Source organism: Salvelinus fontinalis, chromosome 40 (assembly GCF_029448725.1).
Source record: "Salvelinus fontinalis isolate EN_2023a chromosome 40, ASM2944872v1, whole genome shotgun sequence".
Taxonomy (NCBI): domain Eukaryota; kingdom Metazoa; phylum Chordata; class Actinopteri; order Salmoniformes; family Salmonidae; genus Salvelinus; species Salvelinus fontinalis.
This window is the reverse complement of record NC_074704.1, coordinates 20,213,615-20,228,090: the sequence shown is the minus strand read 5'-3', so window position 1 is coordinate 20,228,090 and position 14,476 is coordinate 20,213,615. Positions and strand designations below refer to the sequence as shown.

At 45.6% G+C, this 14,476-nt stretch overlaps 1 protein-coding gene across 12 annotated transcripts in view; it reads right to left on the bottom strand.

Annotated features, from left to right (window-relative positions):
* The window catches only part of LOC129840002 (trafficking kinesin-binding protein 1-like), a 42,601-nt gene that overhangs the window by 17,498 nt on the left and 10,627 nt on the right, over nt 1-14,476 (bottom strand). For all 12 annotated transcript variants that reach the window (XM_055907780.1, XM_055907789.1, XM_055907791.1 and 9 more), the window contains 2 exons: nt 13,023-13,370; nt 12,468-12,659 (listed from right to left, as the gene is read on the bottom strand). In XM_055907780.1, the coding sequence (XP_055763755.1) occupies nt 12,468-12,659; nt 13,023-13,083 (253 nt within the window). In that variant the 5' untranslated portion in view covers nt 13,084-13,370. The remainder of the gene's footprint in view (nt 1-12,467; nt 12,660-13,022; nt 13,371-14,476) is intronic.

Below are 14,476 nucleotides of genomic sequence, written 5' to 3'. Positions count from 1 at the left end.
ACCATAAGCACTAAGCAGTCATAATTAGCTGACTAATTTGACACAGTCATGACTATGCCAACCTAGCCATTGTTTAGTTTTTTCATCGAATATTTAAAATATATTTATATTTATATTTAAAACATACAATATACCTGCAGTGAAGTCGCTCAACAACTACATCACAGTAGTCATCTAACAGACTTCCCTCCAGAGCGACACACAGAAGCAACCAGGGTCAACGCCTTGCGTTGGGGCACGTCGACAGATCTCCCACAAGGTCAAAAACGGGGACCTGAACCAGCGATCCGTCAGCCACCGGCCCTTTAAGACACCCCCCCCCCCCACACACACACACACAGTTCCCCAAGTGCTGCCCCTCAACCATCCGAGACCCCCCACACAGTCCACCCCAGCCTAGCCATTGTTAGTGTGCATAAAAATAGCACTGCAAGCAACCTGACAATGTTATATTGACATAAAATGATGTCAGTTATCATGACTTATGTAATATCATGCTAATAACAGTGGAAGGATCAAGTAAAGTGTTACCAAGAGCTGCTACACTAATTCAAGGGCAAATCCGTTCTGCCTCCGCAGATATGGACAAAAACACAAGTTCCTAATCAATATTGACACAAGAAATCACTTTGCACTGATATCACCATCCTTGCAATCAGCCAATGGAAAGAACACACCCTTAGAGGTCAATGGCCAAATAGTTTTATGGGCGCCTACGGTTTCCGTGGAAACACAGTCAGAGCAAAACAACACGGTGAGCTCCATATCACTGATCAGATAAAGAGCGATTGATCCAGTGTAAAGTACACCATGAAGTGATCACATAGCTCGATACGCTTTGATCAACAACGACATATGAAGAGTGGAATCCGTCACGTTCTGCTCTTTGAAGTGGTCAGCCGTCCAGCGCAACACAAAGGGTGCATCTGAAATGCCCCCCCTACTCCCTGTCTAGTACCCTACTTTTGAACAGAGCCCGGGTCAAAAGTAGTGCACTACATAGGGAATAGGATGCCGATTCAGACGCATCCAGAGACTGGGTTGTTTATCATAGGGGTTAGCTCCCTTTCAGGTGTGTCTATTTACTTCCATGGGCATCCACCCATATCCCTGCCAGTTATGTTAAGACTGTAAGCTGAACCGGTATTTCAAGCAACAGAGCCAGACACAAAGGACTACTTACTAATACGTCTGTAACTGGAATGAAGTTGAATCGTTTAAAAGGGTGACAGAGACGGAGGGAGAGCCTTTGAGGCGGAAAAAAGAAGTCAGGAGACAGAAGGTGCATGAAAGAGCAGGACATAACAGAGAAAGGGAGTAGAGAAACATACCGAATTGCTATAAAGGAGACAGCTAGAGGAGGGTAGAAAGTGAGAGAAGCAGTGAATGGGTCAACCCACAGATGGAACAGAGAGCAAAAACAGGAGGGAGGGAACAGATTTAGATCAGAACAGGTGTGCACCAAGGTAGATTGCCAGAAGAAGGACAACCAAATAAGAGATGTACAGAAGTTTAGGGCACGTGCCGCGTGCTAAGAAGCTAATGTCAACACGGGACCAGGCATAAGGCACAGCTGTGTGCCGGCTGACTGGCTGTGTACCTGTCTGACCTGTGCTCTGGAAAGAAGACGGAGTGAAAGAGGGGTACAGCCTATCCTGCCTTATGAAGGAGAAAGCCATACAATCCTATGGGACATCGCGACTCTGGCACTGACTGTACCCCCAGTCCAAAGCAGCTTGAATGAAAGGAGAGTACAGCCTATCGTGCCTTATGGGGGATTATTCTCACTATCTTATTGGAATCTGGCAACCCTAGTATCCCTGGCACTGTACCACCAGTTACGATCGGCTTGAGTAAAGGAGAGTACGGTCTATCCTGTCTTACATTCAATCCTATGGGAACCAACATGGCAACGTACCCCTAGTCACGATCGGCTTGAGCGTAGGGCCGGGACAAAAGCAGTCTCGCGATACTCGTTAGTATCTTGGCAAGGAAACAAAACACAGAGCGGATTTAACTTTTTTAGGGAAACAGTCCTAATGTTGGAAACAAACATCATTATGGTGTCATCCAGAGTCACATGTATTTATTTTCCAAGCTATAGCACAATATTTTACATACAGATGGTTTTTAAATATTGCAATACTGGTATCGTCCCAGCTCTACTTTAGTGAAAGGACGGTATAGACAATCCTGCCTAATGAGGGAGTTAGCCATGCAATCCTATGGAAACCTGGCAACCCTAGTAGTGCACTGATGAGGTCAGAAGTTGAACATGTTCAACTAACACTAAGGTTATCACCAATTCAGACTTCTGGGCCAATGTGAAATGAATGTCAACACGTGAAATCCGGGCGCTGTGCCCAACTCAAGCTCTGTATGCTTTCCTAATAACATAGACCGCATCAGATACAAGAAAATGCCATCTTTGATGATATCATAATGTCAGAAAAGACTGGCATATCGTCTGTTTAGCCGGCGCACACTTGTTTTGTTTTGCGAATGCATGGCAACGTATATTTGTATTTATTCAACCTTTATGTCACCAGGCTGTCCCATTGAGGTAAAACAAACAAACAGAGGAGACCTGGCCAAAATGTTCAGCCAATCTTAAACGTCCGTCTATATTTGAGACCTTCCAACTTGCTTTCGCATTAATTTACCTCTTCAGGATGTCTCTCTAAAAAATACACCAAAGGCCACAAATACACAATGTTTACACAGCAAACTCTCTGAGCTTTCAACCCGTCACCTTTCTGACACCTCTCTGCTCTAGACTATGCTCACAAAGATATCTTTCAAATATGCACTACTGATGGGTTGCTAAGACGACCAAGTCGTACACAGTGACGAGAGTACGGTCAGTGTCGCCACAACGTCTGAAGAGCAGTGAGTGCTCGGGGCCAAGCCCTTTGTAAAAGGCTACTGTTAAAGTCAGTTCTGAACTGGAGGTGCAGAAGGAAACTGATTATAGCTAAGAGGCTAATCGGTTTATTGGCATTTGGCATCTGTGGCCCCAAGCATCAAGGGAAGGGGTGTGGCTAGAGGATATGACACCTCCCCTAAAGTCACCAGAGGGAGGAGGGGAGGAGCTTCTGTTAGCTCCTCTACTAAACAGACCATACATACATGTGTGTACTACTGTACTGTACTGATAAATGGAGATTCTGATATTATAGTGTCCCGTTAAGGTGATTATGACAAGTGGAGTAGCATTGTAATAGTCAGTAGCATGATCATGTTCAGTGTTGGGTTTGGGTAAACTCAGTGTTTGTTATGTTAGATTGAGGGATACAGTATGCAGGCTTCCATGTACCGAATCAATTGTTTCTCCATAGAATCAGACAATCTTGTGACTATAATCAATTTCACCCATATCTGTCTGTAGCTCATATTTGAGCATTTACCTTTATAACATTACCCCATTAAAACAATCACAATATTGTTGAAAAAAACATTCACAAATCTCATTCGATTTGTTTTTCCACATCTACGTCGGAGAGTCAAGCGTAAACACTTTGTTGAAAGGACAATTGAAACAGATTTCATCTTCAGCCAGACCTTAACTCGGGCTTCTGCGTCAGACCGATTTAGAGTTCAAGATAAACTGGCAGGAGTTTACCATGGTCATTATATACGGTCCTTCCTGTTGGCAACGTGCCGCCAACCAAACCCTTTGGACCCATACCACCCCATCTAACTCCAGTCATTTAGTCACCACTACTGTGCGATTCTATTATGAGTGTGTCTTCAAGTGTGACTTAAACACACCAGGATAAATTGGTACAATATCAGATATATTATTGCAGGACATATTGCTACATTCACAATCAATGTCTTCTCTTGTGGACACTGCTAATGCATACACTGTGTGTTAAGATATCTTATTTCTTCCAATTGTATTTGTCTTACAGGCAAGGAGTCAGACCACAAGCTCTTTAGATCCACACCATATGGATGACCTGATAATGGCAAAAGAGAGAGAGATTATCCCATCAATGTTATACTATAAAGCCTAGTGATTAAAGGATATGTGTTATCTGTGTACAAGTTTCCATTGACCAATTCCAAAGCATATGTGAGGGGTCAATTCACAGTAGGACTTTAAGATGGAATTGCTGTAGGCTAAAACATTTCCTATTAAACACTAGTGGGCTGTTCAATTCCGGTCCTGGAGTGACGAAACATTTCATTTTTTTTGTTTCTACTTGGTAGTTAATTGCACTCACCTGGTGTCCCAGGTCTTAATTAGTCCCTAATTAGAAAGAGAGGATGCAAAACAGAAGTGTTTGGGCCCTATAGGAATAGCCTTGCGACATTCAGTGCATATTCAACTAAGGTCGTGTATTGACTTCATTTCACCAGGTTAGGACACTAGATAGAGGACAGCATGTTCTCAAACCTGAAATATAACACATGCCTCCACAGAGGTACATGCAATAGCTTTGGGAGTAGGTAGCCCTGGTGCTGAATGCCGCAGGTACAGTACATCAAGTTGAGTATTTTTAAGCATCAGTTCCCGTAAGGGCTGAAAGCAGAACTAATTTCTTCCTGGTACGAGACCTCCTATATGTGCATGGATTTGCATGTGTTCCCCAAAAAATGTGTGAGCCTAAACATAGAATTAAATATAGAATCCCAATCAATTTAACATGATCTTTGTGGGTCTAGTCATAAAGGTTTGTAATTTAACTTGAAAAATTTATGACCTTTTATTGTGACATAAACACAACCAGTCATGATGTTTTGATCTGATTGTTAAACAATGACTTCAAAGCTGGGCTGGATGAAGAAATCATAAGCCACGGGTTTATTTTGTATTTTTTATGAGGTATAAAAACTAAACAGTATGTTATGGTGTCGGGTGCATTTTTCTGGCATGGTTTAGGTCCACTTGTAGAATCTATGCCAAGGCACATTGTAGCTGTTCTGGCAGCTTGTGTCACGAACGTCGTAATCCTCCTCGTCTGAGGAGGAGCAAGGATCGGACCAAAGCGCAGCGTGGTTTGAATACATACTTTAATTAATTAAATGAAGACGAAAAAAAACACTTGACCAACTACAAAACAATAAACCGACGAACTTGACGCTAAAGCTAAACAGTACAGGCAACTGACATAGACAATAACCCACAAACAAACAGTGAACACAGGCTGCCTTAATATGGTTCCCAATCAGAGACAATGACAAACACCTGCCTCTGATTGAGAACCATACTAGGCCAAACAACATAACAAACATTTAAAAAAAAAAACATAGAATGTACCTACCCAGCTCACGTCCTGACCAACTAAACAAAGACTAAACAAAGGAAATAAGGTCAGGAACGTGACAGTACCCCACCCCCCCAAGGTGCGGTCTCCGGCCGCAAAACCTGAACCTATAGGGGAGGGTCTGGGTGGGCATCTGTCCACGGTGGCGGCTCTGGCGCTGGACGTGGCCCCCCCCCACCATAGTTAATTCCCGCTTCCGTGGCCTCCTCTTAATGGCGACCCTCCAAATTAACCCCACTGGACTGATGGGCAGCTCCGGACTGAGGGGCAGCTCCGGACTGAGGGGCAGCTCCGGACTGAGGGGCAGCTACGGACTGACTGACGGCGCTGGCAGGTCATGGCTGACTGACGGCTCTGGCAGGTCATGGCTGACTGACGGCTCTGGCAGGTCATGGCTGACTGACGGCTCTGGCCGGTCCTGGCTGACTGACGGCTCTGGCCGGTCCTGGCTGACTGACGGCTCTGGCCGGTCCTGGCTGACTGACGTCTCTGGCCGGTCCTGGCTGACTGACGGCTCTGGCCGGTCCTGGCTGGCGGGCGGCTCTGGCCGGTCCTGACTGGCGGGCGGCTCTGGCCGGTCCTGACTGGCGGGCGGCTCTGGCCGGTCCTGACTGGCGGGCGGCTCTGGCGGCTCCTGTCTGGCGGGCGGCTCTGACGGCTCCTGTCTGGCGGGCGGATCTGACGGCTCCTGTCTGGCGGGCGGCTCTAGCGGCTCCTGACTGACGAATGGCTCTGAAGGCTCAGGACAGACGGGCGGCTTTGAAGGCTCAGGACAGACGGGCGGTTCAGATGGCGCTGGGCAGACGGGCAGCACAGATGGCGCTGGGCAGACGAGCAGCTCAGACGGCGCTGGGCAGACTCTGGCCTGCTGAGGCGCACAGTATGCCTGGTACGTGGTGCCGGAACTGGTGGTACCGGGCTAGGGACACGCACCTCAAGGCTAGTGCGGGGAGCAGCAACAGGGCGTACAGGGCTCTGGAGACGCACAGGAGGCTTGGTGCATGGTGCCGGAACTGGTGGTACCGGGCTGGAGACACGCACCACAGGGCGAGTGCGTGGAGGAGGAACAGGGCTCTGGAGACGCACTGGAAGCCTGGTGCGTGGTGTAGGCACTGGTGGTACTGGGCTGGGGCGAGGAGGTGGCGCCAGATATACCGGACCGTGAAGGCGTACAGGAGCTCTTAAACACCGAGCCTTCCCAACCTTACCTGGTTGAATGTTCCCCGTAGCCAGGCCAGTGCGGCGAGGTGGAATAGCCCGCACTGGGCTGTGCTGGCGAACCGGGGACACCATGTGTAAGGCTGGTGCCATGTACACCGGCCCGAGGAGACGCACTGGAGACCAGATACGTTGAGCCGGCTTCATGGCACCTGGCTCGATGCCCACTCTAGCCCGGCCGATACCTGGAGCTGGAATGTACCGCACCGGGCTAAGCATACGTACAGGAGACACCGTGCGCTTTTCCGCATAACACGGTGCCTGCCCGTACTCTCGCTCTCCACGGTAAGCACGAGGAGTTGGCGCAGGTCTCCTACCTGACTTCGCCACACTCCCCTTTAGCCCCCCCCCCCCCCCCCCCAATAAATATTTGGGGCTGCTTCTCAGGCTTCCGAGCTAGCCGCGTACCTTGATAACGTCTCTGTTCCTCCATTCTCCTGTATCCCTCCTCGCACTGTTCCAACGAATCCCAGGCGGGCTCCGGGACTCCCTCTGGATCGATCGACCAGTGCTCTATTTCCTCCCAGGTTGTATAGCCCAGATCCTTCTCCCAAGTCCATGAGTCCTGCAAAATGGACCGCTGCTGCTGCTGTCGCTGCTGCCCTTTACCACGCTGCTTGGTCCGAGTATGGTGGGTGATTCTGTAACGAACGTCGTAATCCTCCTCGTCTGAGGAGGAGCAAGGATCGGACCAAAGCGCAACGTGGTTTGAATACATACTTTAATTAATTAAACGAAGACGAAAAAACACTTGACCAACTACAAAACAATAAACCGACGAACGTGACGCTAAAGCTAAACAGTACAGGCAACTGACATAGACATAGACAATAACCCACAAACAAACAGTGAACACAGGCTGCCTTAATATGGTTCCCAATCAGAGACAATGACAAACACCTGCCTCTGATTGAGAACCATACTAGGCCAAACATACCCAACATAGAAACACAAAACATAGAATGTACCCACCCAGCTCACGTCCTGACCAACTAAACAAAGACTAAACAAAGGAAATAAGGTCAGGAATGTGACCGTTTGTGGTAGCCCAAACCATTTTAAGACACTTTATGTTGGTGTTTCCTTTATTTTGGCAGTTACCTGTATGTGCTTGTGATCAAACTTAATCCACAGTTATTGTTTAGAAACTATTGGTCCTCTTTGGCTAAATTATGCTCTCTGGAATATTTTGAACATTGAGAGCGGACACCTGTGGTTGGATAAAAATAATAACGTTACAAATAAAAATATTGGATTGCCTCTTGGGCTTCCAACGGGGTTGGGTCCAGCACCTGACTCACACAATTGACCAGTAACATTGATTTATTATGCAGTTTAAAAAAAAGTTGATTAAGCAGTTAACCAATCAAGACAGGGCCCCTGTTACGTTCTGACCTTAGTTCCTTTGTTATGTCTTTATTTTAGTTTGGTCAGGGCGTGAGTTGGGGTGGGCATTCTATGTTGTTTTTCTATGTTTTGTTCTATGGTTATATTTCTATGTGTTTGGCCTTGTTGTCTCTCGTTGTCTCTGATTGGGAGCCATATTTAGGTAGCCTGTTTTCCTTTGTGTTTTGTGGGTGGTTGTTTTCCTGTGTCTTTGATTTCACCATACGGGACTGTTTCGTTTTAGTTTTGTATCATTCACATTGTTATTTTTGTATTCTTAGTGTCCAGTTATTAAATTGAATATGGACACTTACCACGCTGCGCTTTGGTCCTCACCTCATTCCAACAACAAGCGTTACAGCCCCCCAGTTACCCACGTGGCCCCCTACCTCCTTCTCCTTCTCCTCCCCACATCTGACGATTAGCAGAGCAGCAGCAGCAGGCTGTCTACACTCATTGACAGCGGGCTCCTGAGTCCTCCTGTGGTTGCGGGTTGCAGTTAAAAAAAAAAGATATACAGTGCATTCGGAAAGTATTCAGACCCCTTGACTTAGTCCACATTTTGTTGCGTTACAGCCTTATTCTAAAATGTTTATTTTTATTTTTAAATCTACTTATCAATCAACACACAATACCCAATAATGACAAATCAAAAACATGTTTTCAGAATTTTTTGCAAATGTACACTACCGGTCAAAAGTTTTAGAACACCTACTCATTCAAGGGTTTTTCTTTATTTTTCCTATTTTATACATTGTAGAATAATAGTGAAGACATCAACACTATGAAATAGCACATATGGAATCATATAGTAACCCCAAAAAAGTGATAAACATATCTAAATCTATTTTATATTTCAGATTTTTCAAATAGCCACCCTTTGCCTTAATGACAGCTTTACACTGTCTTGGCATTCTCTCAACCAGCTTCATGAGGTAGTCACCTGGAATGCATTTCAAATAACAGAGGTGCCGCCTTAAAAGTTAATTTGTGGAATTTCTTTCCTTCTTAATGTGTTTGAGCCAATCAGTTGTGTTGTGACAAGGTAGGGGTGGTATACAGAAGGTAGCCCTACTTGGTAAAATACCAAGTCCATATTATGGCCAGAACAGCTCATAAGCCAAGAGAAACGACAGTCCATCATTACTTTAAGACATGAAGTTCAGTCAATATGGAGCATTTCAAGAACTTTGAAAGTTTCTTCAAGTGCAGTCGCAAAAAAAAAACATCAAGCGCTGTGATGAAACTGGCTCTCAGGAGAACCGCCACAGCAACGGAAGACCCTGAGTTACCTTTGCTGCAGAGGATAAGTTCATTAGAGTTACCAGCCTCAGAAATTGCAGCCCAAATAAATGCTTCACAGAGTTCAAGTAACAGACACATCTCAACATCAACTGTTCAGAGGAGACTGAGACTGTGAGAATCAGGCCTTCATGGTCGAACTGCTGCAAAGATACCACTACTAAAGGACACCAATAATAAGAAGAGACTTACTTGGGCCAAGAAACAAGAGCAATGGGCATTAGACCGGTGGAAATTTGTCCTTTGGTCTATTGTCCAAATTGGATATTTTTTGTTCCAAACGCCGTGTCTTTGTGAGACGCGGTGTGGGTGAACGCTTGATCTCCGCATGTGTATTTCCCATCGTAAAGCATGGAGGAGGAGGTGTTATGGTGTGGGGGTGCTTTGCTGGTGACACTGTCTGTGTATTCAAGGCACACTTAACCAGCATGGCTACCACAGCATTCTGCAGCGATACGCCATCCCATTTGGTTTGGGCTTAGTGGGACTATCATTTGTTTTTCAACAGAACAATGACCCAACACACCTCCAGGCTGTGTAAGGGCTATTTGACCAAGAAGGAGAGTGATGGAGTGCTGCATCAGATGACCTGGTCTCCACAATCCCCCGACCTCAACCAAATTGAGATGGTTTGGGATGAGTTGGACCTCAGAGTGAAAGAAAAGCAGTCAACAAGTGCTCAGCATATGTGGGAACTCCTTTAAGACTGTTGGAAAAGCATTCCAGGTGAAGCTGAATGAGAGAATGCCAAGAGTGTGCAAAGCTGTCATCAAGGCAAAGGGTGGCTACTTTGAAGAATCTCAAATATAAAATATATTTTGATTTGTTTTTGGTTACTACATGATTCAATGTGTTATTTCATAGTTCTGATGTCTTCACTATTCTTCTACAATGTAGAAAATAGTACAAATAAAGAAAAACCCTTGAATGAGTAGGTGTTCTAAAACTTTGGACTGATAGTGTATATATCTTATTAACATAGTAGTCTGACCCTTTACTCAGTACTTTGTTGAAGCACCTTTGGCAGCGATTACAGCCTTGAGTCTTGGGTATGACGCTACAAGCTTGGCACACCTGTATTTGGAGAGTTTCTCCTATTCTTCTCTGAAGATCCTCTCAAACTCTGTCAGGTTGGATGGGGAGCGTCACTGTACAGCTATTTTCAGGTCTCTCCAGAGATGTTCGATCGAGTTCAAGTCTGGGATCTGGCTGGGCCACTGAAGGACATTCAGAGACTTGTCCCGAAGCCACTCCTGCGTTATCTTGGCTGTGTGCTTAGGGTTGTTGTCCTGTTGGAAGGTGAACCTTCGCCCCAGTCTGAGGTCCTGAGCACTCTGGTGTAGGTTTTCATCAAGGATCTCTCTGTACTTTGTTCCGTTCATCTTTCCCTCCATCCTGACTAGTCTCCCAGTCCCTGCTGCTGAAAAACACCCCCACAGCATGATGCTGCCACTGTAACAGTATAACTTTAAACCGTCCCCTCGCCCATACCCGGGTGCGAACCAGGGACCTTCTGCACACAACAACAGTCACCCACAAAGCATCGTTACCCATCGCTCCACAAAAGCCACGGCTCTTGTAGAGCAAGGGGAACCACTACTTCAAGGTCTCAAAGCGAGTGACGTAACCGATTGAAACGCTATTAGCGCGGACCACCGCTAACTAGCTAGCCATTTCACATCCGTTACACCACCTCCATGCTTCACCGTAGAGATGGTGCCAGGTTTCGTCCAGAAGTGACGCTTGCCGTTCATCAGACCAGAGAATCGTGTTTCTCATGGTCTGAGAGTCCTAGGTGCCTTATGTCAAACTCCAAGAAGGCTGTCATGTGCCTTTGACTAAGGAGTGACTTCTGTCTGGCCACTACCATAAAGGCCTGGTTGGTGGAGTGCTGCAGAGATGGTTGTCCTTCTGGAAGGTTCTCCCATCTCCACAGAGGAACACTGGAGCTCTGTCAGAGTGACCATCGGGTTCTTGGAACTTGCCTGACCAAGGCCCTTCTCCCCCGAATGCTCAGTTTTGCCGGGCGGCCAGCTCTAGTTAGAGTCTTGGTGGTTCCAAACTTCTTCCATTTAAGAATGATGGAGGTCACTGTGTTTTTAGTGACCTTTAATGCTGCAGACATTTTTTGGTACCCTTCCCCAGATCTGTGCCTCGACACAATCCTGTCTCTGAGCTCTACGGACAATTCCTTTGACCTCATGGCTTGTTTGTTTTTTTTCAACTTGACTCCAATCAAGTTAAAGAAACATCTCAAGGATGATCAATGGAAACAGGATGCACCTGAGCTCTATTTTGAGTCTCATCGCAAAGGGTCTGAATACTTACGTAAATAAGATAAATGTTTTTTATTTTTTATAAATTCGCAAAAATTTCTAACAACCTTTTTACGCTTTGTCATTATGGGATATTGTGTGTAGATTGATGATAATTTTTTTCTAATAGGGCTGTAATGTTACAAAAGGTGGAAAAGGGATGTGGTCTGAATACTTCCCGAATGCACTGTATGCATTTAAATTTTTGAAAAAAAAATGTTGTTTTGTTTTGCTGCCTCTTGGGCCAACCATGGTCCTGGGCCCAGGGGCTTCTGCCCTGGTAAGCCCCTGCATTAATCCAGCCCTGCTTCAAAGGGCTGTTTTTCTAGGCTACCTGTGAACATTTATCCACTGGTAACATATTTCCAGCCTCCAAACAGTGGTGAATTGGAAGAAACATCTGTTACACGAAACACCAAAAAGTATAATAACATTTGGTGTTTGTCATTAGCTAGAATTTAAGCGTCCACTGCTGTCCACGTGCGTCTCGGTGTCAGCCACTCATGTCTGCCTTGGAAAAATGTCTGTGTTTTCGTCGAATCACATCGCAATTTGGAGCGTAGGCTATACCAGACATTTTCAAGTCCATCTGCAAATGTTTCATGCCTCTGACATGCGGTACTGGTAAATAATGGTGTAATATAGCCTGACATTTTATTTGAATAGGCTCATGTTTTACCGGTAAGGCGTACCCCCACTATTTATTTTGCTGTGACACCCTACCGGACCGCCTAAAACTCTTTATGAATATGGCCTCCGATTTATATATCTAGGAGACCAGGTAGGTGCTTTCACTCAAGCCAGCAGCTGCACCACATGAGTCAACTCATCATTGGATTTAAGAAGTTGATTCCTTCCAATCTAAGTTGGCGAGGTGATTAACTAGTAAAACAGGTGCGGTACATTTGGCACACCAGTACCACAGTCTTCTCCTGTGTTCGATAACCTAGCGTGGACAGAGTGGTGGACTTACAGAAGTACTTGAGCGTCTCTTCTATCTGATCGTGTGTGAGTCTCAGGGCGACCTCCGGGGGCAGCAGAGGGGTGTGGAGCCAGTCGTCGTGGTCGTAGCCAAACATGCAGTCCGCCCGCAGAGTGTAGTTAGGCAGTCCCTCAGACAGCAGGCTCACTATCTCCACCTCACTATCGCCACCTGAACAAAGTTCTGACAGTGGAAAGGGAGGGAGGGAGGTGTATGAGGGTGTGGCAGGGGAGATATGGGAGAATAAAGAGGCAGCATTCATCACATTGGATTGAGCGCTCTGAAATCTATAAGTCTCTGCTGCCCCCCTGAGGCACTGACTGGATGACACAGTTCCCACTCGCCACATTATAATGCATTACATTAAAAACATGTAATTGAACACTGTTCCTGGATGCAGGATGATAGTCCAATCTAATGTCCCCTGCAATGGTTCTAAGAGACCCATCTTCCCACTAGCTTCTAGCAAGTGCTGTCCAACATGAAAGTGAACCCATTATCCAATCCCCTATAACCCGTCTACTACATTAATTAACTGTGACCTACCAGTGAGGGTGGACACATCATGGCTTCCTCTATCCACTCTTTCCAGGAGGTCGCACTCCATTTTAAGGCCCTCATATAGGGGCAGGGTCTCTGCATCGAGGCCCCCGGACGCCTCCCCCTGCCCCCCGTAAAGGGAGAGGGTCGACAGGGGGTCCAGTGGGGAATGTGCGGGCCAGAAGAAGAGATGAGGAGGAGAGGGAGAGGGATGAGGGTGGGACAGCTTGACTGGGGCCGGGGTGTTCAGGGTGCGGGTGGAGGACTCAGGGCTGGTCCCTGTGAGGGACTGAGGCCCCCTGGTGGATCAGGGAGAAACAGCAGGCTGATCGCACATCTAGTACCAAAGCTGGTCTGAGAGAGGGAGAGAGAAAAAAAAAAGGAGTGTGAGTGTTGCTAGGTTTCCATCCAATTTGTGACAGATTTTCATGCAAATATTCTAAAATCCGCATAAAAACAACACAAGCATTTTCCCACCAGAGATGTGTTTCCCTCAAATTTACTTGTTGCAGATGAAAGGTGTGTGATGACGTTTTGCACATCAAAATACATTTTGCAGTTAAGTTCCCATGTACTGAATAAACAAATACAAATTAAATGGGTTTCCATGGCATTTTCAACTCTATTGATGGGTTTATCACTAAACAAAAATTGCGTTAAATAGCGAATGTGGCAACTCTGGTATTGGCACGTGCACTCTAGCCAACGCCGCACAGGGCCCAGATACTGTATCTACGATAAAAAGGGTAAGATTATTTTTATTTGTCAAACGGCAGTCAAGCATTGATGAACATGTCACCAGAATGAGACCCTCGATATTTATTGGAAAGCTCATTACTTTGCACTTTCACCACCCTGTGAAGTTCATTATACCTTATTTAATCTGTAGCCTAATAAACTGCGTGACTCCAAATTTACTTTGACATTGTGGTTATTATATCAATATTTGCATAAAAGCGTTTCAAACGACATGTCTCGCATAATTCATTTTGCAGACACAAAAAGATCCCACCTTGTCTAGTTTATTTTTGGAAAGTTGACTGAAACATTTTCTGTTTCCATCAGTCTTGTCATTAAACATTTTTTATCCGACATGTAATTTACTCTCATAAAAAGGTTGGATGGAAACCTGCTTAGAAAGATTCATTCAAGCCGACTATCTTTAATTCATCAACATCATAGTATTTTACGTTTTAGTACGGAATGGCATAACATTAAATGCCGTTTTACGTTTGAACATGGAATGCCATCAAATATGAATGTATCAAGAGAACTCTCATCCCTTTACTGAAATGTATTTCACCCGTTTTTCCAGGTGAGATACTGAAATGATGCTCTCATATTCTAGAACAGCCTGGTTAAAAGACATACAGATATAGGTCACGTTTAAGATTATTATTATTTTTTTACTTCAGACACTTGAACCACAACTTTACAAGCATCTTCATCTTTTTAAAGCC